The 22,935-nt window shown below is 41.1% G+C and overlaps 1 protein-coding gene across 2 annotated transcripts in view; it reads left to right on the top strand.

Annotated features, from left to right (window-relative positions):
• Positions 1 to 22,935, top strand: part of antxr2a (ANTXR cell adhesion molecule 2a) — a 79,739-nt gene that overhangs the window by 10,515 nt on the left and 46,289 nt on the right. For both annotated transcript variants that reach the window (XM_041998340.1, XM_041998339.1), the window contains exons 4-12: positions 1,159 to 1,240; positions 1,313 to 1,417; positions 1,552 to 1,620; positions 3,723 to 3,803; positions 6,427 to 6,487; positions 6,699 to 6,794; positions 10,262 to 10,331; positions 19,001 to 19,079; positions 19,497 to 19,592. In XM_041998340.1, the coding sequence (XP_041854274.1) occupies positions 1,159 to 1,240; positions 1,313 to 1,417; positions 1,552 to 1,620; positions 3,723 to 3,803; positions 6,427 to 6,487; positions 6,699 to 6,794; positions 10,262 to 10,331; positions 19,001 to 19,079; positions 19,497 to 19,592 (739 nt within the window). The remainder of the gene's footprint in view (positions 1 to 1,158; positions 1,241 to 1,312; positions 1,418 to 1,551; positions 1,621 to 3,722; positions 3,804 to 6,426; positions 6,488 to 6,698; positions 6,795 to 10,261; positions 10,332 to 19,000; positions 19,080 to 19,496; positions 19,593 to 22,935) is intronic.

The raw sequence follows: 22,935 nt of genomic DNA, 5'->3' as shown, positions 1-22,935 counted from the left end.
CTTCATTCTTATCCATGTTAACGACGCCCACCTCAAATGTCCGACCAATCACTCAATACGTCTCGGAGCCCCACGAGAAGAAAGTTCTGCTTAGCTGATGTGTCGAGAGCTGCAAGCTGTCCCCATTCACGTACGCGAGAGCAGAATGACGTCGTTTTGCTCTTGTGGCCTCGAGAACAAGATAACGTTCTTTACCCTGATGCTCCATCCCTCTGGAACAGGGTCAATCTGGTCTCATCAGACCACATGACCTTCTTCCATTGCTCCAGAGTCCAGTCTTTATGCTCTGAAACTGAAGCCTTTTTCTCCGGTTGCTTCACTGATTAGTGTTTTCTTATGGCTACACAGCTGTTCAATCCCAATCCCTTGAGTTCCTTCACACTGTGGAAATGTTCTTACTTTCAGTATTAAACGCAGCCCCGAGTTCTACTGTTGTTTTTCTTCCAGCTGATTTCATCAAATGTTTAAGTTCTCCGATCACCATCATTCAGGATGTTTTTCCGACCACGTTTCTTCCTGGAAGACAATGGTTTCCCACTATCCTTCCAGTTTTTAATAATGTGTTTTTAAATTTTTAACCCAGTTTTAGTAGTTTCTGCATCTCCTCAGATGTTTTCTCTGCTTGATGCCAATGATCTGACCCTTCTTAAACAGATAAACATCATTTCCACGACCACGGGAGGTTTTTCCACAAGGTTGTTTAAGAAATGAGAAGCTGCTCATTGCATCAGTTAAATAACTTGTTGCAGCTGAAACAGAGTCGCCGATGCAGTAATTATCCTTTAGCTTCCTACCTGCCCGCTGTGGTAAATCCAGGTGGCAGGTTTTTTTCTTTGGCCAGGCAGTCTGTTTCCATGAAATGGTAAAATGTCTGTTCCAACATCTAAAGTATTGTTTATGTTCTGTTGGTAATAAAATATGGGTTGATAAGATTTGCCAATAATTGCATTGTGTTTTTATTTACATTTTCTACACCATTCCAACTTTTTTTGGAATTAGGGTTGTACACTGTTTTTTGGCCTGCAGCTACTTTAAAGTATTAAAACTAATGATCAGTGTAGTACTAAAAATGTCTTCCTTCTTATCATGTAAGGAAGAATAATGGATAAAACTAGATGCTGACCAAATGCTAACAATTTGTTTATTGTTTATGTTAAGATACGAAATCGAAGAAGGTCTGAAACGCTTGAAGAAAGTGACACCAGTAGGTGAAACATTCATGCATGAGGGAATCAAAGAGGTGAGTTTACCCTCCCAGAGTCTCCCCATTTTCAACCTGTTCAGACGTTAATATCTTTATTTCTAACTGCAGGCCTCGGCTCAGATACATCAACAATCCACCAAGTCGTCGAGCATCATCCTGGCGTTGACGGATGGGAAGCTGACAGTTTACATCCATGAGCTCACAGTGAAAGAGGTGAGCTATACAATCTACGCATGCAACTGAATGAAGTAAATATGCTAGTTTCTGCTTAATTTTGTTCATGTTCTGGACTTTTTCTGTGTTTTATGTTCAACCTGTTGCACATTATCTACATCTCGGAGCTGCAGGCTGATGAAGCCAGGAAATACGGAGCTCGTGTTTACTGTGTCGGTGTCAAGGACTTTGATGAGCAGCAGGTAAGAGAGCTTTAGTCTTAATCTGCAGCAGCCAAACATCAGAGAAGTCTGTCGTTGATGTGTGCACAATGCTTAGGATGTTTAGTAGCAGACACATCGGTATGTTGGAAGAGGAAATAAGAAATGCAAACATCACCTGTGTGGAAAAGCTGCAGTACAGCAGTACCGTCAAGCTGCTTCTCACTTTTCTATTTTAAAACCAGGAAAACAGCAGAACTTTGCAGTCGTTTATGAATTCCAAACATCTTTGGATGTTGGCTGCCTTTCGTTCTGTTATCTGTCAAGATAATCCCTCACTCGTTCCATCATGTCGAGGTCGGTGCTCTGGGGAGGATTCATCCCTCCATCTGACCTGTTGCCACTGATTTCAGCCCAGTTTTTGTGTCATTTGGCACACCTCAGCCTTTTTTCTGCTTCATTGATGGAAAGGTCCAGATGCATCTCTCAGGTTTTTTTCCCTCTTTTGTTAAGAATATCACTTACATGCCGTGGAGATATGTTTTTTTAAGCCTTCACTCGTCCAGTTTCCCTCCACTGCTTGGAACTACTTAAAAAAATTACAAGAAGTTTTGGCTTCTTAAAAGCAAAATGTAAAGAACTCATGAGGAGCTCAAGACTTTTCCGTTAATGAACATGTAAAGCTGTAAAAAATTATCTATGTGTTCCCTAATAGAAAACAGGAGCTTTTTTTGGTCTTCAGTTCTCTCTGTTACAGTTTATTTTAAAACTGCTGAATGATGCACTTTAAATGAAACAGAATCAGATAAGCTAAAAGATGTTTCCATGACACCAGTACATGCATATTAAGGCTATAATGTCTGTTTAATGTCTGTTTTAATGTCCTCACTGTAGTCTTGTAAAGCTCAAAGTTTGTCTAAAGTTATGACCACATGACAGGATGTAATCACACATTTCCCATTCATTTCCATTCTGAGGGTAAAATATAAAACACATTTACTTTGGAAATGTGTTCTAAAAAAAAACAAACTTGATGTAACAGGATTAAACTCTGCTTCTGGTGCAATTTACCTGAAAATAAAGTAAACATAAAACTGCATTTACTGTCAAATGATCGATGAATTAAACTGGACAGAGCAGATAAAGTAAGAGCTTCGGCCGTTTTTTTAGACCAGCCATCGCAGCCACAAAACCTTCAGAGGATCCTTCACAGCCAGGTGTGAATTTTCCGTCATGAGAGGGTATCAGTTAGAAACTGTGGTGTTAAAGGTATCATTTTCCCTGGCTGTGATGTTCCTTGTTGGCTGACCAGAGTTCACACAGTTTCCGTCGACGTTAAGCGGCGTCAGAGCTGCACTCAGGTCAGGAATCTTCCTTCATGTGCAGCGTATCCAGGAACGTTTTAATGGGAAGGCCAAGATAAGATTCTGTCAGTTGCGAAATCATTCAGGAGTATTAGCTTTGGTAAAATCAGTGTGACATCCAGGATAAAGAGGAGTATATTGCAGTGAAGGCATCTGTGGCGTTTAAACTTTACTCTGCTACCGAAACCTTTAAGAATATAAAAAGATGCCAACTTTAAGGACAAAGAACTGGCAGAGAAAAGAAGGATTTCAGACATGACTTATATGCAGATGAACACACAGACTAATCACCAACCAATCAACATGAGTGCAGCTGGAATCTACTGGCTGAATCATGGCTGTTTTAAGGCTAACTGAAGGTTACCCACCAGTCTTGTCCAGTGTGTGTCTTTATTTCACACACTGGTCAAGCACATATGTAACTTTCTTATGAACAAATGCATCCATTACCTTCTGTTATTGTTCCAGGAAACACAGATAATCTTTGACAATCAGCCTTCTACAGACTTACCCATTGGATTTAATGGGAAAGTGTTTCTAAACTTTAGACTGGTACCGTACATACAGCATGTTATCGAGCCAATGAGGTCAACCATAATGTTCTAGAGAGCAAAGTGTTTTCAAAGTGATTGCTACAGTCATGCCATCTGCTCCGTCTCCTTCTGCCTATGAAAGGAAAGGAAAGACATTGCTCTGTCATAAAGAGGAAAACAGAAAGAGAAGAAAGCACTGTAAAATCAGCAGTACTTCTTGTTTACTCATCTTTCATGATGCCAACAGCTTGCTGGGATTGCCGACACCAAAGACCATGTGTTTCTAGTCAAAGATGGCTTCCACGCTCTCAAAGGCATTGTGAATTCTGTAAGTTTGCTTCTTTTTTTGTTTCTGTGCAGGTCCTGATGATAATATAGGAGATAAACAAGTGGGTTTAGGCTGAATTCCTCCCATCCACGTCCTGTAGTAGCTGCTTTGACTATGATGGTGCAGATAATTTCCCTGCAAAGGGATTAATAAAGTATTTTTCATTTCATTTCATAATTTGGCATTTTCATTGAAGTTTGTTGCAAATTGAGGCAAAACTTCTGTGAACATCAGGATAAGCTGCATGGCGAGTTTCCATGGAAATAACCACTGCTTATGTCCTTATTTAGTAAACAATGCTGTCACAAATGACATGCTGGAATGGCTTTACAAGTAGTCACTGTCCATATGACATCCATTTGCTGAATTGTCATTGTTTTAAGTCTCAAAAGTCCCAAATCCTGCAGCAACAAACACATCATCTGTGTCTGAATGCGATGGGTGAAAAGTTGTGACAGCGTTAATGTGCAGCCTCCTCATCCGCCGCCTGCCAATTACTGATACTTTCCATTTGCTGCAGCTTTTAGGTGGAACGCTGTGGAAGCCAGGGCAGGGGCTGTGCATGGCACAGACCTTAGTATGAATCTGATCCTGCAGCTCAGCAGAACACTCTGACCTGAGCTGGACTTTATGTCTACGTCACGGCCAACAAGGCCAGCAGTGTTTAGACGGAGCAAAGCAGGACTACATGCAGCTGCAAGGACACAAATCCAGAGGGTGTGACTCGGTTCTGCAGCACCATGGCGGATGATGCTGCCTTTAAAAGGGCCGTCATGTCAACATGTCTGACTCTGCAGAACTAAACATGCAGGAAGAGTTCATGCTGCTTTTCATTTTATATTTTATATTTTAAAAAGAAATGAATGATCTTTATTTTTTATTTTAGCATATTTATAATTATTTTCTTGGCTGTTATAAGCTAAATCCAGTCCATGCATGTTCTATGTATCAGCTAAAACATTGTTTATTAAATATAACAAATTTTAACCATTAACAAAGGAATGATTAAGTATTAACATTATGATATAACTTAAGTCTAAATCTATTAATTAGATTTAGACTAGATTAGATTATGAACTTTAAGTGCTAAATTAGCTCCTGGTCAGTTTGTGCACACAGTCTTGTTCACGAGTGTTTTTGATGATTTTAATGTACAGCAGCTGTTCTCTGAACTGCTTTGTAAAGTCTGGATTAAAACCTCCAGGGAAACGATAAAACAGCTCATCCCCTTCAGTTCAGTCCCCTCAGAAGCGAGACGGAGCACGATGATGCTTCCAGCATCCAAATGCAGCGAGGAGCGTTCCTCTCTGACTAGTGATACTGGATTCTTGACTAGTTGGCCTCGTCACTCGTCTGTTGGATTGTCCGGATTTGAGATCATCTGCGCAGCCTTTTGCTGCAGGATCCTCGCCGCCTTGGTGACCACACTGACAAAGCTCTCAGAAGGAGCTCACAGATAGTCCTTTTATTTATTTACTCTTCTGCATTCTTTTGTTGTCTGAACTCTGGGCCGTTTTGGGGAAAACCCCAGATTGCAAAGCAACTGCATTGGTTTTGCTCAGATACCAGCTGAGTTCAGTGACCTGTTCAGCACAACTCAAGCTGTGTAGATGTCGGGTAGCATGTGACACCCTCATGAAGCATTTCCCTCAATCATTTTCTTCAAGTGACTAAATCATCCTCATCCTTTTGGAAGGATTTGGATGACTCGGGATATTTGGACGCCCGCCTGCTTTTCTCTCTGCAGCCTGTAAACAGTGTTTGTCACAGGATCCCGGAGAAGCGAAGCAGAGCTCAGAGCGTATATTCTAATATCTCTAAAACACTCAGGATCTAATTTGTTGATCCTCGAACTCTTCACAGAAATGTATTATTTAGGAGTTCGTGATACTTTCCACTGCCTTTCATTTCATTTTAAGCTTAAACAGACAGTTTTGTTGTCTTTTTTTCTATTTTTTTCCCATTTGAGTGCTGCCAAGGAAGCAGTTAGACTTGGAAAATAGTGGCACAGAGGAGCAGCAGCAGATCCATTTCCTCCCAGCTGTCATACCAGCTTCTCCCCCTTTAACAACTCCCCTATCAAACCATCATCTCTAATAAGGCCGCTGTAAACACCTCCGTCTTCCACTCCTCAGATTGAGGTTTCATTCAACATCAAATGAAAGGGTTCGAGTGTCCTCTATTGCCGTTAATATGCTTCTTTTTACCGACTGTGAGCTGGGATTTGCATAGTTTCTCTTTTGTTGATTTATTGAATCATCGTGGAAAGAGCGGCCGTGTGACAGTGGGCTCACACAGGCCTCTTTATATGATAATGTGAGATCCCGGAGGTTTTTAATAGAACTGAGGAACAGTAATAGCCTGCATAATTTTCCCATAAAGGCTGACGCAGCTGCTGTTTTACCTCCTGTTCTTCCTTGCTGCTGATATTTGGCGCTCTCCTTTAGCCGTCAAGACCCCCCCCCCCCCAAAATCAGGAGAGAGACATTTCTCAGGTGTTTGGCACTAATCTGTTTTCTAAACTTGACATAGAAGATAACGGCCAGGACTTGATCTATTTACTCTCAGCCCCCTGAGCAATAATGTTTGAAATAACCTATTTTAATCTTTTCACATCCTCCAGATATTAAAGCGCTCGTGCACAGAGATCCTGACGGTGGAGCCCTCCAGCGTCTGTGTGAATGGTGAGTAGATCCTCTCGGTAAAGTTAGTTCCTCGAGTGCACAAACACACTTATTGTTTATGAAAATGAGCTTTATTAACTCGGTTCTCCATGAACTTAGCGTTAGACAACTTTAGTGTCGGTCCGTTCTTCCAACCTCTGCTTTTCCAGTAGAAGAAAACAAAAATAGCGACTGAACATGGCTCCTCCTCCCTGACTTTTCTTTTCCACAGAGTCCTTCGACATCGTCGTCAGAGGGAACGGCTTCGACCTGAGTCGCAGCAGCGACAGCGTCATCTGCAGTTTCATCATTAACCAGCAAACCTTCAGTAAGTGATGCTGCAGCTCAGGCCACACACAGCCTTCATATTTTCTACTACGTTCGAGGCAGCTGGAAAGGCTGCTGTTCTCACAGCAGAGATTACACTGAATTAAGTCCAATCCAGCTTCTGCTTGGTAAAATTAGCAACTCACATATTTAAGTAGTTCTTCCTTCTTCCCGCCTGTAGCCGAAGCGAAAAGCTTCCCGTTGTTATATTTTATGCTAAATGCTTTTTTGGGGAAACAAAGAGTTTCTGAAACGATATAAAAAGGTTTAATTCCTGCAACAAAAATGGTCATTTAGCAACAGCCTCATTCAACAAGCCTCGCTTCTGTGCACACTGATTAAATGCACTGGGGCGGGGGCAGATAAAAAAAACACACACACACACACAAAGCTGAATTTGGAGCAACAAAATAATTTTTGATATGAACTGAGACGTAAACAAACAAAACAAGTTTACGTTAACAAGAATCTTCATCATGGTACAACCCAGTGAGTCGGGTCTCCCTGTACAGCCCGGTTCTAGAAGGTGAACCTGGTAACTGGAGAGCGACGAGTAGAAGCTGCAGTCTGAAAAGCTCGTATCCTGTAGTAACTGTACATGTTGTACATCTGCAGCGAATCTGGGTGTTGCTTCCACTGATGGTCGGCTCAGATTGACGTTTCCCTGGAGACGCAGACTTGCTAACTTGCTGTAACAGATCCTCCACCCTCTTTCCCTTCTGTTCTGATCTGTGAATGTCTCATTACTTCATTTAAAGCCAGGAACTATGAGGATTAATTGTCTTTTATTAAATTAAATGTCAGTGTTACGGTCGTAAAGCGCCTCATTTTGTCAGGAAATCCTGTCCTTCTATTTGCTACAACGTCAAGTGTTCAGAGGTTGGACGCGCAGAACCAACCCTCATCCGGACACGGCTGTTATCTCGCAGCCGCACCTTATCTGTGTGATCTAAATGCTGCAGGAGAAAATGAGGCTATGTGGGTCACTGTGCTCCTTATTTTGAGCTTGCAGTCTGTTCTGTTGAGAAATCCTTTTTCAGGAAGCAAACGGGCTTTGGCACCAGAAGCCAATCTTTTAAAGCTCTCATTTGGCCACTGAATCCGTGGGATCGACGGCTGCCAATGACAACGCTCCCTCCTCAAGTTATTTTTGATTTTCAACATTTCAGCTCAACTAAAATACTCGGAACATATTTTTTTCTTTTTAAAACAGAACTTCGTCTGAATCAGGAAGTGGCCGTTAGCAGATGTCTTCTTGTTAGTCCTTTCTCAGTTTAGGCTGTCTCACATTCGCCCACTTGGGGCTATTTATTCCCTTATTGGCTTTTGCATGTGTTCAGTCCAGACCTTTTTAACAGTGGGGCACCTTATAATTATGGACAAGCATCATGGCAACTATGGAACACATGCCACATATGTGAAACAGATGCTACAGTCTTCTCCCTCACCGAAGCAGTCAGAGCCCTGTGCAGGAAGAAAAAAAATCAGTTATATGAATGATTACAGTAGCTGCCATTGTCACCCTGCATTGCTTTTACTCTCACACACAATAATCCAGTCTGCTGTTATTTATTTATTCATATTTTATGTTTATCCAACTCCCAGTGAGAGTTGATATGACATTCTTTATTAAACTCGCATGTGCTTCACAAATATGTAAAACTAAGAGTAATAATCATCTAATATTAGTGATATGTTAAATATTAAGTTACAATTACAAGACATCTTTCCAGGAAAAGATACGGGGTTTATATGAGGACTTATTATGTGCATGAGATTAAACTTCTTTCTGCCTGAATCTGATGAAACTGAGCTGGTGATGATGTTCGAATGCAACTTCTAATACTTCGTGGTTTGGTTGCATTTAGGGGATTTAGTTGGGATTAAACATTTGCGATGCCCAGTTTCTTAAAGCTGCTTTTTATTATATTTGTTTATTGGCACTCACATGAAAATGAAATAATTATTTTCTACTTTTTCACACTGCATATGTTTTTAGTCTTAACGGTGATTTAGCATTCGGACTAACAGCTTCTCAGAAATCAGTGTCTTTAAGCTCTGACTGGAGGTTAGCTAGCCAGCTAACAGCTGTTAGCTTTAATGAACTAAAAATCCTCTATCCAGAGGGAACATGTAACGTTTTGTGTTTAGGAAATAATAGTTATTAATAGGCAGTCCTTGTTTGGGGGGTGATGGCTGCTGGCAGGAACGGCCATCTGAACCTTTCTGCCTGCAGCATACATGAACTTTGCTGTTTCCACACTGTGTTGTGTAGGGGATGTGTAGGGTTGTCCATTATTTTCAGCAGCTTATGCAACGTTCTTCTCTGGACAATCATCTCAGGGAGCTCCAGATCAGCCCCCAGGACAGAACCAGAACTTCTGCATCAGTTGTTTCAGTCTCTTAAAAGTCTCTGATGCTGCAGCACTGATTGAACTTTCCACAACAGACTTATAGAAGACTGATAGACATGGAAAGATCTCAGCTTCCCTGAGTAGTTGGGTCTGCTTCATCCCTTCTTGTAGAGGCTTCTGTGTTGCGCTACTCATATTCCTCCACTACCTCCACCCCTTCTCCCAGGATGTCAACAGTGAATTAAAGCTGCCATGTCAGTGTTTGCTCTTAGGTTGTGTGTGCTGGGAGTAACTGAAGGCCAGACTGTTGCCATTATGTATTTTACATATCTGAGGAAAAAGGACCAAGAAAACTACTAATAAAGTTTCATTAGGTGTGTTTGGACCTCTCTGAAAGAGGAAATGTTGCTTATCTTCTCAATAACTTAATTTCAGAGCTGTTGCTTTTAAGACCTTCTCCATTTGTTATTGTTGATGTGTTGGTTCTGGAGAGGGGCTGCACGGTGGCGTGGTGGTTAGCATCGGTGCCTCCCAGCTAGGAGGCTCCTGGTTTGAACCTCAGCTTGGGCCTTTCAATGGGGAGTTTGCATGTTGTCCCAGTGCATGTGTGGGTTCTGTCTGGTAATAATTGGTGTTTTATAAATTCTCCGTATGAGTAAGTGTGAGCATGAGTGGTGGTTTGTCTCTTAGATGGACTGGTGACCTGTCCAGGGTGTACCCTGCCTCTCGCCTACTAGCTACTGAGATAGCCATGCACATGTTTGCAGTTTCACCTCAAGTTTTTTAATATAACAGAAAAATCAACATTAGGCCTGATGTTCAGGACACTTAAACAACGTTCACACTGCAGGCAAATCTGGCCACATCTGATTTATTTTTGTTACACTTTGAACAGAACAAATCAAACCTGTTTGTGTTCCTGAATCTGAACAATCATGTCACATTTCATCAGCAAAGTGAGACCGGAAAAGGTTGAGAATGACTGTTTTAAACAAACTGCTGTGAACTTCAATGCTTCATTTTCCTGTTTTGGTGCAGAATGAATATTTAATCTAATCATGTCTGTAGCTTATTAACGCTGTTTTGCTGCTGTTGTTTTGTTTGTTTTTTTTAGATCAGAAGCCGACTACTGTGAGAAATAGTTACCTGCAGTGTCCCGCTCCAAAGCTGTATGAGGTCGGACAGTAAGTACTCACTGGCTTGGTTTTGGCTGAAGAGAAGTTATTGTGTACTACATTATTTCTGCTTATGGTGCAAGTATTCACACATTTTACTGATGTGTGCTGGTTTCTCTGTTTAAACACAGATAAATAAAAATGTTTGGCTAATTTTTGGTTCATTTCTCCTTTTGAACAAATAGAAAATGTGTTCATCTCATCAGTTTGTTTAATCTCTGTTTCATATGTGGCTTAATGAGCATCAGAAAATGGTACTGGTAGTCCAAGATTATTTTATTTTATTTTATCTTTTTTTAATGAATTGGTTTTACTAATATCAAATTTATTAAATGAATCATATTTATTTAATTTTTAAATTTATTTTTAAACTTGTAAATTCTACTTGTATTTTTACTATGGAAAGAAATTGTAGGAGGTTAAAAAATAAGATTTTAAAGATCTGCAGTTGCACAAAAATTCAATTTAGAAAATAACAAGTAGTTTTTCATAAATTCTAACTGAGGTATTTGTTTGTTAAATGAAAATATTTACTGTATAATATGAGATCCGCCAGCTGCGTTAAGAGATGCTACAGTTTTATTTTCATATAAAATGTAGATTGAACCACAACCTTGTATTTTTTCCTCTTCTTTGACAAAAGTCATTAAGATGTAAAACATTAGCTTAAAGAATGGTTATAAATAAGCACAGTATGGGTAAAAATGGCCGCAGCGCTCTCACAGCTGATGTTCCTCAGCTCGTGTGATGTATTTTGTAGATGTCTGTATCCTGTGATCTTGGCAAGTCGACAGGAAGAAACGTGTGAAATTTTAATCACATGGTTCATGGTGACGGTTAAAAAAGGGACCCTTTAAATTAGACTTGATGTGTTCTATTAATTGCTTTGTTTCTGTAGAATTTTAATCTCATGAAGCTTATCTCAGTTTTTAGACAATGTGCTGCTCTGTTGCTCCTTTTTTTAAAAAGATACTTCCATCTTCTTGCTTCCTTGACTTTTTCTGCTTGTTTTTCAGGTCTTTTCTCTGAAAATAAACAGCAGTAAAGTCTGTAAATCAGCTTTATGTTAAAACTTCAGCATAAAGATGCAGTAAACAGAGAAAACGCTGTATGCATACAACCCACAAAGACAGAAGCAAAAACAGTGCAAATATGCATTTCAGCTGCAGTTATTGTTTGATTTTAACGGCATGTCTTATAATCCCGAACCATAACAGATGATTGCTAAGGCATTCTAGATGGAACAACAGATTTTAATGCCCTTGCTGACTACAATCCAATCAAAAAAGTATGATTATGAGCACGGCTGGCTCCCGAAGGTCTTGGAGCTCTAAAAGAGATTATGTATCATATGATGACGGCGGCTCTGTAACTTCTCCAAATCAACTTGAACCTCACCTCTGGCAATCCGCCCATTTCATTTTTAAAATCCAAACTGCTCATGATAACATGTTTTTTTTTTCTAGAAGCTGACAACAGAGCTGAAAGTAGAAATGTGAACGCAGTCAGACCATCCAGTCATGTTTTTAGTTTCTCTTTTCTTACTGTAATTGTGACTTTTTTTTGTAAGGACAAACTAATCATTTAATGATGGATGAAACTTGTGAATGTTTGTTTAAATTAGGTCAATTACCAGAGATCAATATGCCTCCGCATTTCTTCACAACAAATTAAATTAAACCAGAAATTCAAAATCCACAACTGTCTACCCATCAAACATTTCCAGACATTTTCTTTCTGGTAAAGTTGCAAAATATAGAGAGAAAATTCAGTTTGTCAAAACTGTAAAATGCTTCAGTTTTCCAGCCGCTTGTTTCCATCTCCTCCAACCTTAAAGAAATTAGCTTCTTCCTGCTTTCTTTAAAGCAGCACTGTTGAAATTTGGTCGATTTTTACACTGTGGCACCCCTAGCGACGGCTAACTCAGCATCCATCTTGCATCCTGTTTCTTCTCTGAGCTCTTTCCAGCTGGTAAAAGTCAGTCTGATTTTGCCTCTTGTCTTATCTCTAGCTCTGTCCCTTTCTCTCTCTCTCCCTCGCTTCCTCTGATAATGACCCCTTGCATTTCTTCGATGAATCAGCCATGGTGCGCCTTCAAAACGACGGTGTTCACAGTAAAGAACAAACCTGTAATGTGAAACTCTGCTGTCATGTGACTCGGTGTCCTGGAAGCAAAAGTTGTGAAGTGCACTTTCTTAGCCTGGAGTAGCTGTAGGCCAATGACGGTTCCAAGAATAGACCTAATAAATGTCACTGTGCCATCAAAACAAGTCAGAAATGCATGTTTTTAAGGTCAGAAAGTTAGATAGTGCTACTTTAACAAGGAGCAGTGAAGTTAGTTTGTAATAAAGGACAGATTCTTGACTTTAAACCAAGCGTCTGAACTTCAGTCCTATATCTCTTGCTGCGACCTGACAGGACCTAAGCTGCCTCTGATGCTACGTGCCTGCCATTTGCAAAAGACCTGCTTAATTAACTTTTGGCTGCCGACGGTGACCCATTAAGTAGTTAGCTGGTATGCGTGGTGAGTAAACACATCTGCTGGAAGGGCTCTTAAAGGATGTGCGACAGATGCATCCATTCCCTTCTCCACACTCGCCATTTAAATAATTCACCATCCGCTGACAATCCCTGCGCCCTAGACCACCTGCATGGAACACCAGAGCCTGGAAACTTCCGTCTCCATCCATCTGTCCGCTTTTGCTTCATCACCACTGCTGCCACACGGGGTGCTCCTTTAACGCCGCTCTACTCAGCCATGCACCAATTTCACAGCATGTTCCTTCTCTCCATTTCCCCTTTGTCACCATGTTTTGCTGCATATGGGGCTTCTCAGGAAACACTCCTTAAGTTTCTGTTTTGACCTCACAGACGTGGAAGAAAACAGCAGTCCCCTGATTTCTGTGCTCAGCTGCAGCTTCCTGGCCCAGGGGGGACCTGGAGCGCACATCTCCACATCCAGCTTTAATGTCCAGGAATCACTGTGTCCTCTGTTGGTCATTGAGCTGTGTAGAAGCACTCATGGTGGAGGCATCATCTGTGCTGACAGCTGTGGCATCAGGCTCGAAACACTGGCATCTGCTGACACCCCTCTTCTCCCCCTCCTCTGTGTATACCCATTAGAAGACCCAGCACACCCTGCTGGGCCTTGATTGAGAGGTTAAGCGGCCGTGGTCTGGCAGTAGCATGTCCTCACCTGTGTTTTCACAGTGACGGTGCAGGAATAAAGAAAACACTAAACTTTTAGGTGGGGGAGGTGACACCTGCATGACAAAGCAGGTACAGTGGCTAATGCTAAAGCTGGTTAATTATTAAACAGGCTGCAGCAGCAACATCACTCCCACCTACTCCTGTGGGGGTATGGAGGTGATGATAGACTGTCCTGTTTGATTGTTTTGGCACAGACATACTGCATGTGCACTGATTTCTTGTCACCTGATGACGCTGGAGCCAGATCTGTTAAATTAAGGAATGTAAAAGAAGTTAGCTCCCTATGTGGAATCTGCAAAGTTTTTTGGTCAGATAACTAAAATTCACAGTGTTTCCTGCATATGGGATGTCTTCTGTAGAAAGGTTGAAACTGTGAATTTAAGGGCTGATGAGGGTTTATTTCAAATGGCCTTGAAACTTAAAAACAATCATTGAGCAGTTTTTCCATCACTTCATTTGCAAACTATGAGATTAAAATTTTTAATTGGTCTTCGAATGTTGGGAAACCCAAACATCACTTCACAGCTTTCCAAGGAATCAATTGAATCTCTGCGGACTATCTGGTTTTTGCCAGTTGTGTCGCCACAGCAACAGGGAAATCCTCAATGTTAAGTCATCGCAGGCCTAATGAGGCTAATGTTATTATTAGCTTGGATTGTATGTGACCAGTTAGAGCTAATGCTTTGGGATAGTCGGACATTGTGGAAACTTTGAAGTCAATAATAAACCTGTTGGTTACCATATGCTATTGTTGCCTTCTGGGCTGCGTTTGCAGTGCAAACCAGCAACAATGTGATATTGGATGATCTATGATGCATGTAGATGCCTCTTATGGAGCCAAACATCTTTGTGCTGTCATGACACGATACAGCTCTTTGTTATGGTCCTGAGCAGTTTTTATAGTTAGTTGTGCTGCATGGTCCTGCTTGGGGAAGCTGGTACTGTGGTACAGTTGCTGGTCCACCTGAGTGGAGCAGAAGGTCTGCAACATCCACTTGAGTTCTGGTTTCGATGTTCACCAGCTGAACATTTTATTGTAATGCCACTTTCTGCAAGTCCTCTGCAGAAATTTGCTTGGTATGTAACATTAAATGGGGTCACTCTGCAGACATGTTCCTGTATAATGGTTGTTGAAAAGTCCATATGAGAGACTTTGGGTTTAACAGTTTGACACTGGGAACCATGTGCCCTTGTGCTGCTATCAAATATGCAAAGTCTTTTATTCTGTGGAGATTGTTGGGCTTAATCTCACAGTTGTCAAGGAAAAACAGCTGCTGTGTTGTTCTGTACACTCTGGTGGAAATGTGTTTGACTGGCCACCTTTGTTTTTGTTACTAGCTGTATCTGTTTAGAAGTGTCCCAAACTCCAGGCAATTCTTGATCATGGTGCTGGTGAGAAAGATGCTGCTCTCTTTTCTTCAGAAAGGTGCACAGGCCTGCATTGAATCAACCTGTTTGGGGAAAAAATCCCCAACTTGAAGGACACGTTCAAGGCATATGTGTTTGTGAAAGATGAGACTTTTTGATGTTTAACTTTCATTTACCTGTGAGGAATACCCTGAGAATACATCCAACTTAAAAGCAACGTCTTAACTATTGAGTTACTTGCCAGTAACTCATATCCATAAAGCAAACTGAGCCATTCGCAGTTTCACTGTACTCTGTGTGTACCTACACTTGCATGGCTTAATATTTGAGACAAGCATATGCTACTGGCAGGAGAAACCAGTGTCTTTTTCTTTTTTCTTCTCTTTTAAATGTTCTAGCAGTTTATTGGCTTTTTTTCACTTGTGTACGGTCAGACATATAAAGTAGGTTTTGTCCAGTAATGTGACGGGCAAACAATAAGCAAAACTATTGTCTATCAGAGCTTTCCTTTTGTGCTGTTTTGCCATGATCAGTTTTATTGAATTGACAGTGAATGCCTGGAACATGACTTCATGACACAACTTCCTCGCCTCTATCAGAACTTCTGCCATGCGAACTTGTGCAGAGTAATGACTCCTGGATGCCAAGTGACAGGCCTTGCATATGCTGTGTCGTGAATTATTTAGTCTCCTCAATTTTCCAATCTTTAAGGGAAGTTTGAAAGCCATTAGCGTCACCATTGTCAACCGCTCCAGCTGCATTGCATCACCAAGGCTTAGTGTCACGCCGCGCCTACTTTCTGACAGATCATAGTGAGCCCAGGGACAAACTTTCGCAGAGATCTGCACGAAGACGACGTCCTTGCCATTCAACTGGTGTCCCTGGGAACCAGTGTCTCTTTCTATCCAAATGTTGACTGGTCCCTGGGCCTTGCGACAATCTGCTCTCTCATCTCCCATTTATTCAAACATTACCATCAACCTACCAAACAGCTGCAGCTCTTTCCTCGTGTCACTCACAGACCTCTACAGCAGGAAAGTTAAATGACAGCCAGCACTTCTTTAAATTATTCAAGACACTTAGACAAAGTGAGTCGGCTGCCTTTTTTCCTAACAAACCGCACATTGTTTTAGACATTACATGTTAAGTTTTCACATTACAACTGTCACATTTCTTGGAAAAAAGCATGAAAAGCAATAGTGCAGAGGATATGTGCATAGCACATAATTCTTTCAACATCTATGAAGCATAATACTGAAAAAAAATTCCAGGATTCTGATGAAATCTCGGGAGTTAAGACCACTGACAGAAACTGCTCGTTGGACATCACAACCTCGGAACTTTCCGGCACCACTGCAAGAGAAATGATCAAACTACCCTGATCAGGAAAGCCACATGGGCTCAGAAGTTTACTGGTGATTATTATTTATTTTACCACTGAACACAGTTAAGTCCTCCTGCATCAGGGAATATAACTGGAAACTGTGTCACACAAAGAGGAAGCCATACAGCGGCTTGAAGTATTCGCTTCTCCCTTTTTTTTTTCCCCCTTCGTTAGAAGCTGTGGTTTTGTTTTCGGGGATTTTATGTGAAGAAAGACTAAAACATAAAAAAGCTCAAATATGCTTACACATTCACTCCCGTGGCTGTAAAGTCCCTAAATAAGCTAAGTTACTTTCAGAAATGACATGAGTGGTTAAATAAGGTCCAGCTGTGCAATCTAAGCGTCACATGAACTCTAATCAAGAGGCCCCATAAGGATCAAGGAATATGAGAAACTTTGGAAATCCCATAGAGCATCATAATTCCATCATCACAAAATAGAAAGAACAAAGCTAATGATCCTACATATTTACATCTTTTGTTTTTATTTAATTGTTGTCCCCTTTTAAGAATAAAAATAAACTTAAAGTTCCATAACAACGCTGCGTAGAGATGTACTACCAGCGTTTTGTCTCCTGAAAGCCAGGACTTGAGAGAATGATGTGCAGATGAGAAAAGGCTTGGTGACTGTTGATCTGTGTGTTATTTCTACAAACTTCTCTTTGTAATAAATTCTGTTTTCTTGTATTGGCCGGCCTTGCTGCTATATCCATTCATACATTAATTTTACATCATTTTAGCCTCATAATCTAACAACTGAGTCAGTCCTGGAAACATGATGCCTGCACGCTGACTGGGATTAAGTCTGGGGTTCTACAAGACTATTCAGGTAGTTGTCAGTGAAAAGGTGTTGAATCCAGTGTCTGTGATGGTCTGTAAGACGTGCAGCCAGCAGGGTAAGATCTTTTCTGGGGTTATTTTGGCAGGACAAACTTCCCATATTTGATTTTGGAAATTAGGTTTATATTTACATAAACAAATTTAACATAACAGTTAATTCTTTATTGGAGGAGCATGATGTATAATACGGAACTCAGGTAAATATTTACATGGTTGTAGAATATTTCCCAGAATAGCAGCTTCATTCAGATACAGATACACAGAACAAGCACCTTAATATTTTTACTATGGTAATTAGCGATCATTGTTCTGGTAATATTCTCTAAAAAGGTGAACAAAGGGAAAAGGATTTATGACTTTTGCCTCTTTGTCAGAGCACATTCTGCCTACTCAACACTAAGTGGGTAAATTAGCAGTCGGTGTGGAAGGAAAAAAAAGCTCTGTTCACTATGGTTGGCTCGTGGTGCGTTAAGGATGTCCGGCGTTGTCAGCCGAGGGGGAAGCGTGTTCGTCAGTTCAACTCGCATGGGAGCTTTCCTCCTTCGCATGGAGGGGTCTGCACCTCCAGCTTGATTAACAACCTGCCCGCCATTATCACGGATTGAGAGTGTCAGCTAAATTAGCCTCTCCCCTCACCCATTCAGCACATGCACGTCGTTGACATGCAGGGACCTTCATCAAATTCAGATTCTTACGAGATGTTTCACTCTGTTCTTTATTTACAGGCTCCAAATGAATTAAAATAAACATATATATTATGAATAAAGATAACTGAACAGTAGCAGATTAGAAGAAGATGCTTACATGTGAAAGACTAGAACTCGATATTAAATAAAAAGAAATGATGAATCAAGGTGAATAAGGAAGTGGAGCATCAACAAGTTGGGCGTCGTGTCAACGTGCTCTGTTTCAAACTTCTTTGAGTTAAATATTTAGTGTGATAAACAAGGCACAGTACAAAGAAGTCGGTTTGGAATATTCAGAATATGCTGCATAGTAATGGACACGCGGTCTGGTTGCTCATCTGTTCAGAACCACAGGAGAATAGTGGCCCAAGGCGCTGCCTCGGGCAACATCCAGAGCAAAGACAGCGCTCTGGTTGTTATTCCACTGCAGCGGTTTTTAATGGCGGCCTCCCGTGTACACGACCACGTACTCACAGCTGGCCCCTCACACAGTACCGCTCTGTGGACCTCTTTCTTTTTTTATGTTGGAAGTAGGATTTCAAGCGTTTCACTCGCTCCACATCCTGAATTCTCATTAAACCTGCGGTAATTGGATTGGGCATAATAGACATATGGAAATTGCGGTGCCGTTCATCATTAGGGTTTTAATTGTGCCCATTTTTGCCTCTGCGTTCTCCCTCTAAATAAGTCGTAGGAGTTGACGAGCCTTGTTACCGCTGGTCCGCAGTCACGGCCGCGGTAATGAGGATTTCCTCCCGTTCAGTTCGACCATTTAGTTTTGTTGTGTTCTTTGTTGAGCTTTGTGCTGATGCAATTACTGGACTTGTTTTCTCCTTTTTATTTTCAGTCAGGTGAAACAGAAGAACTCTGTTTATTCTATAACTAGAGTCTTAATCCATGTTTAATTATGGAAATATTAAGACTTGACCAAAAAGGTTTTGTCATAGTTTTGCACTTAAAAGCCTAAACACATCTGAGTGGGCTTCATGTTGTTCAGATTACCTGTAAATTCTTGCAGATGATGATTTCTGCGATGAATTTTGTTCATAAAAAGACATTAACTGGTTCATGTGTTAAATCAAACAACAAACATTTGGTAGTAATTCTAACACCAAAACTAACCTGAAGTCAACTTTTTCATGATATAAATGTTATATCATGATATAAATTCAGTTTTCCTTGATTTTCCAGGACTATGGATGTTCTCATCAGCCTAAACAACGGCAAGTCCTTCATCTCCACCGCTCAGACCATCACTGCCTCCACATGTGTGAGTCTGAATTCCACTCAGATGACCCCAGATTGTCTTTGTGTTTCATCTACTTGTTTACACCCACTCAGGCTCGCTTCTGCTTTTAACTCTGTTGCAAGACGCTGCAGATTTCCTGATCATGAGTTAAATTTAAGTATATGACAGCCACAGAACTTCCTCTTCCCCTCATTTCTGTGTTTATCATGCGATTTCCTCCACCCGGGCCTGGTGGTTGTACTGTATAGTAGCTTTTTTTGTACTTTCTTACACCTACATTGGCTGTCAGGATGACTAACGTTGGAAATAGTGAAATTGTAAAGATTAAATCATTAAAACTGCTAATAAAATCTTCTTTGAGCTGGAAAGCTGCAGGTTCCCATTTTCCAGTTATTTCACAGTCACAGTGAAAAATGTGGTTATTGTTTCCTTCTGTAGTCAGATGGTTTGGTGGTGGCGATCGTCTTCCTGGTGCTGCTGCTCCTCGTGGCTCTGGCCCTCATGTGGTGGTTCTGGCCTCTCTGCTGCAAAGTGGTGAGTGTTGCTCAATGTGAGCTGCTAGCTACTAAAGTCTGGGTTTGCATGGGGATTACAGCAGGTTCTGAGATGATTAAACATGGCAACAAAAAAAAAAACACACAAAGCAAAAAGAAACAAGTGCTGTGTTTTGTATGAAGTCAGTAATAATGAAAACATACACATTGCTTATTTTTCTGAAGCTGATGACACCACTGGATGTTTGTTTGTGTATTTTTATTTTTATATTCGACACCTGTGCATATCCTGTTTATGCAGCTGCAACCTTAACAAATTTGTTATAAAAAATTTATAGGATTAGAATTAAACATGCAAAGTTTATGCCCAGAAACCAGAAACTCCAGAAGTTATCTGAAGGAAAATGCAGGTTCAAGAGGGACCAAACCCACATAATGTTCATCAAAACGTAGATAAATAACAATTGAAACCCTGTCGGCTTGCTTTATACAGCCACAGTGGTTTAGAAACCTCAGAGAGGAGGAGACGAAGCCACATCCTGCAGATCTGTGGCTGATGGCTGCATGAAATCAAGTTGTGCAAAGTTATTTTCTGCAACCAGACGGTTCAAAACTAAACAAGGCGTAGATTAACAGGAGAGGGATGTGAGTGACAGATTGCCTGAAAGTTGCAGAAATCTGTGTTTATATAGGACTAATCAGGGCTATGTGATGACTGAATTGATTACTAAAAATCCCAGAGAACTGTTGTGGTTTAATCTCATTAGAGTCTGTCCAAGCTCCAGCTTAAAGCATGTTTCCTCATCTTAAGATAAATCTTGTCAATCACTGTGTCCTCTTGTTATTGTTATTGTTGTTCAAGCTGAGATGTTTGAGAGTTGTTTTCGTTTATTTAAAGCTGTTTCTCTTCTTACAAGATGATTAAAAAACTAGAGAAGACAAAGAGACAAAGAGGCAGGTTACACAACTCATAAAAAGTCCCCTTTGAGACCCAGACTGCCCACAGTTTGACTCAGTCAGCTTAGTTTCATCTTCCAAACTGCAGCTGAGCTCATTTGGATGTAGATAATGTTTTGTTGAACACACTTACATGCTTTCAAATGGCAGGCTGATAAAAATCCTCTGTCTGCTGCTTGGCCTCCGTCATTTCACACGATCAGCATTCTCTTATTTTCACATCTCATTAGAGGGGTGTGTTATTTGGTTTGTTTCATGTTTCATGTACAAACCATCTCCTTAAGAGAAAGACAAAACCTTCAGACCTTCAACTGATCCATCGACTGTTGGCCGAACTCATCAGAAATGGTTTCTATGGAAGGGAAACGTGGAGAAAAGGCTGAGGTGTGTTTAATGGCACAAGAACTGGACAGAATGTGGCAACAGGTCTGATGAAGGGATGAATCCTGCCCAGAGCCTGAACCTCAACATTCGGCTCTACAAAGTGCTGCACAGTAAACTGCTGCTCTTAATTCCCATTTTTCTTGCAAGATGTATTAAAAAAAGATGAGTTGGTCAAATATTTGCTAAGCAGTATATTCTTTTCTCCTGAACTTGCTGTGTAATACTTGTGTTTACATTCTTTGAATAGCAGACATGCCTGTGCAGGACTCTGGCTGGTAATAACCGTGGTTATAACTCTGGTAATTAAACACACTGTTCATCTCTACGTGCTAATATGTTCAAGGTTGAAAAGGTTGTTCTTTAGCCCCTCAGACCACCACATGTTTCTGTCCCATGTGAACAGAATGTTTGTTTAGTCCTGGATAATCATGAAATCTATCATTTTAAACCCAAAAAAACTCACCCATTTAACCAATTACTGAAATCCAGATTATAGTTTGGGGCTATGAGCGAGGGAGCTGCAGATGGTGCTCACCAGCCTATTTTTCTATTGAGATCTGATAAAGGCAGAATTTTCCTCTTCACCGTTTCACCGCCCGTTCCCGCTCACCCACACCAACCCCAGAAATGATAGACATCACCTGGCTTTGTGGACTTGAAGGGATCCCATCCAGGATGAGATGGAAGCATATTTTGGAAAACCAACAAAGGCATTAAAATGTAAACCCCCTGCAGCATGTCTGGCCGCGGATGTGTTTGTCTTGGTGGAGAGAGCTGCTGTTGCCTTCCATCGAGGGACGCAGCAGAAGAGGAGGGCCATGTGTGGCTTGTTAATATTTAAACCCTCAGTCTGCCAGGTTTCAGCAGTCTCTCTCTCTTACTCACACACACACACACACACACACACACACACACACACACACACACACACACACACACACACACACACACACACACACACACACACACATACCCAACCTCTTTCCCACAATCCCTCTCTCTCTCTGTCTCTACCCACATGGATTGATGCCAGGAGAGAGGTCATACAAGCTGTGGAGTGGTAATTTCTTTGTTTATGATTTGTTTGGAAATTAAGCTCTGAATGGCGAAGCCTTTTGTTTAAATCAAAGGATTCCAGTTTGGAGATGAAGTTTTTGAACTACATTGCCAGTAAAATCCCGATTACAAATGATTCACCGTGAAGTTGGACGCACTTTTGGAAACATTCAGAGCTCATTCGGTGCCTAATATGTTCATAATATCTGATGGCATCATGTTTTTGTATTAGAAGCTGTCAACACTAATGCAGGATCTTCTCTCCCGTCTTTGCCCTTCAGAAAGATTTCCCACTGTTAGGTTAGCACAAATATTTTATTTCACCTCCTAAATATGTCACCTGCCACTGATCCATCATAATAAGCCTCCCAAAACAGCTTGACACAACACCATTTGAGCCCGAGTTTGAGAACCAACAGATTATCAAGTCCAGTTATGGAGACAGCCATATGGGGACAGTGCCCTGAGCGCCTCTGATTGGTCTGATTCCCCACCCCCCACCCCGGTGCCGCGGCTGCAGTGGCGAGCCGCTGGGGCTGGTGTCAGATGGTTAAGTATCGTGCGGTTTAGTTTTTAATTATGCCACCACGTTGCAGAGCGCTCACATCTGTCCATCAGGTTGCTGGGAAAGAGAAGCAGAGCCCCATCATTTGTATAATGCTTTATTTAGCCCACAACATGTGCAGGAAATCTGCTGCATAATTACTTAATAAAAAGAGATAATCCCGTCAACGTAAGGTGTGGCTGGAATGATGTTAATCAGCGTATGGAAAGGTCATCCATGGACCTTTTATAGGATTTAAGTGCAGCCAGTTGTGTGTTGAAGATAAATTAATTAACCCTAATTGATTGTTTTTCATTACTCTAATGACAACAGTATGTAGAGAGTCTGATGGTATCTCCGAGCTTAACATAGACTAAAACAGCTGGTAGTTTCTATGATACGCCAACGTGACTTTGCTCCTTTTTTGCCTCCAAAACCAATT

Source organism: Melanotaenia boesemani, chromosome 11, assembly GCF_017639745.1.
Source record: "Melanotaenia boesemani isolate fMelBoe1 chromosome 11, fMelBoe1.pri, whole genome shotgun sequence".
NCBI classification, from domain to species: Eukaryota; Metazoa; Chordata; class Actinopteri; order Atheriniformes; family Melanotaeniidae; genus Melanotaenia; species Melanotaenia boesemani.
The sequence above is the reverse complement of the archived record's forward strand: the minus strand, read 5'-3'. Positions and strand labels throughout refer to the sequence as shown.